General features: G+C 38.5%; 1 protein-coding gene across 1 annotated transcript in view; it reads left to right on the top strand.

Moving 5' to 3' along the window:
* The first annotated feature begins 552 nt into the window (after positions 1-552).
* F9 (coagulation factor IX) overlaps positions 553-1,563 on the top strand; it is a 33,016-nt gene continuing 32,005 nt past the window's right edge. The window contains exon 1 of the mRNA XM_018564151.1: positions 553-670. Coding sequence (XP_018419653.1) covers positions 604-670 — 67 coding nt within the window. The 5' untranslated portion in view covers positions 553-603. The remainder of the gene's footprint in view (positions 671-1,563) is intronic.

The raw sequence follows: 1,563 nt of genomic DNA, 5'->3' as shown, positions 1-1,563 counted from the left end.
CAATACCCTGCTGTTTAATTAGACTGGCGTTCTGTAAGCTGCCGCTGTAGTTTCGCAGGATGCACAGAAATTCAGCCTTACTTTAAATAAGGGATAATCAATACCTATTGAAGAAAAGCAATTGCCCCATATTCATGTTTATGGCTTGTGTCTTTGTCTACTGGCTGTTTTGGTTTTTTTTCTTTTTAAGTATCCTTATGGCGGAAGGACTTTAGATACCAGCCCATTCTTTCTCTGGTTTCTTTATATATTCAATTCCAAGGGGGAAGAGGCCAGTTTTTACCTAGGGAGCTTGTGAGCCTGATGTTGGGGAGGGTTATCAAATCGATTAAATGGACAGTGTAGAACAAGGCTAAGTTGGTTTAGGGAAAAGATCATCTGCAGAGAGCCCACAGACAATAGACTCCATAGTTCAGTTCTTCTTTAAATGGAGTGAGGCTGATTGTCTAGAATCAGTGTTTGCTAATATTTCTGATTTCAAAACTTAAAGTTCCCTCTGCAACACAACGCTAGTTGTAAAACAAAAGCAAACAGAGAGATAGTGGACTTCGGAATTATTGATCCTGCTCTAGCTCTGGTCTAATTTGCCATCAGAGTAAGAAGATGTCAACTGCTAAAAACATTCTCATTATTTTTCTCCTGGGCTATTTCTGCAGAGCGGAAAAAGCAGGTTTGTCGCTTCTAATTGTCTTACAATGTGTTCCTTCTTTTCATCTTGAAAAGGCATAAGTGATATTTTGGTCAGCTGGAACATTACAATATTGTTCTAAGTAGAAAATAGCAATAAGTAAGAATCCATTGCATATTTAATTCCAGGAAAGACTACATTTTCCATATTCACGTAATGTTCCAAATGTACCAAAATAGGCAGCAGTCAATTTAGCTACAATCTATAGTCAAACTAAAGTAAACAGGAAATAATGAGGGGGGAGAGAGAGAGAGAGAGAGAGAGAGAGAGAGAGACTTGTTTAGTAAGACGGATAGCAGAGTATAGTATCCCTGAAAATCCAAGAATGAAATGCCTTTAGTGACTTGTGAAGGTGAAAGTGAAATGTGATTGGTTGTCTCTATGTAACTGAACTTTCTTCAAGACCACTGTTTTGTGTACTATTTTGATGAATATGCCCTGAAGTACTGTATAATATTTTTCATTTGGACTATAGCTGATTATGGTTTTGCTGTCTGAGGCTGCCTACAAACTGCAGATTTCTCATTTAGATTGAAAGGTTGGATCACTTATATCTACCGTATCCCACCACTGCCGTAGGCCCCTGAGCAGACTTTTAAACGTAGTACAATATTGAACACTCGCAATACTCGCAAGTGCATATCATTTTACTTTACACAGGACATTTTACACTTAAATTTTAAATTGAGACTTTCAATAAGGGATAAGTCACTTCAATGAGTCATTCAGTTCTGTCTGTAAATTTCTCCTTCGGCTATTGATCTTTGTAAACAACAATCTTTTTTCAAGCAGAGAGAGAGAGCCCCAGTGGCGGACCTAAGGAACAAAGGGCTCTGGTGCAAGATTTTATCTTGGACCCCCCTCCCCGCTTCCAT

The sequence above is a fragment of the Nanorana parkeri genome, unplaced genomic scaffold (genome assembly GCF_000935625.1).
Source record: "Nanorana parkeri isolate BGI_ZX_2015 unplaced genomic scaffold, ASM93562v1 scaffold730, whole genome shotgun sequence".
Classification (NCBI taxonomy): Eukaryota; Metazoa; Chordata; class Amphibia; order Anura; family Dicroglossidae; genus Nanorana; species Nanorana parkeri.
This window is presented reverse-complemented; position numbering and strand designations above follow the sequence as displayed.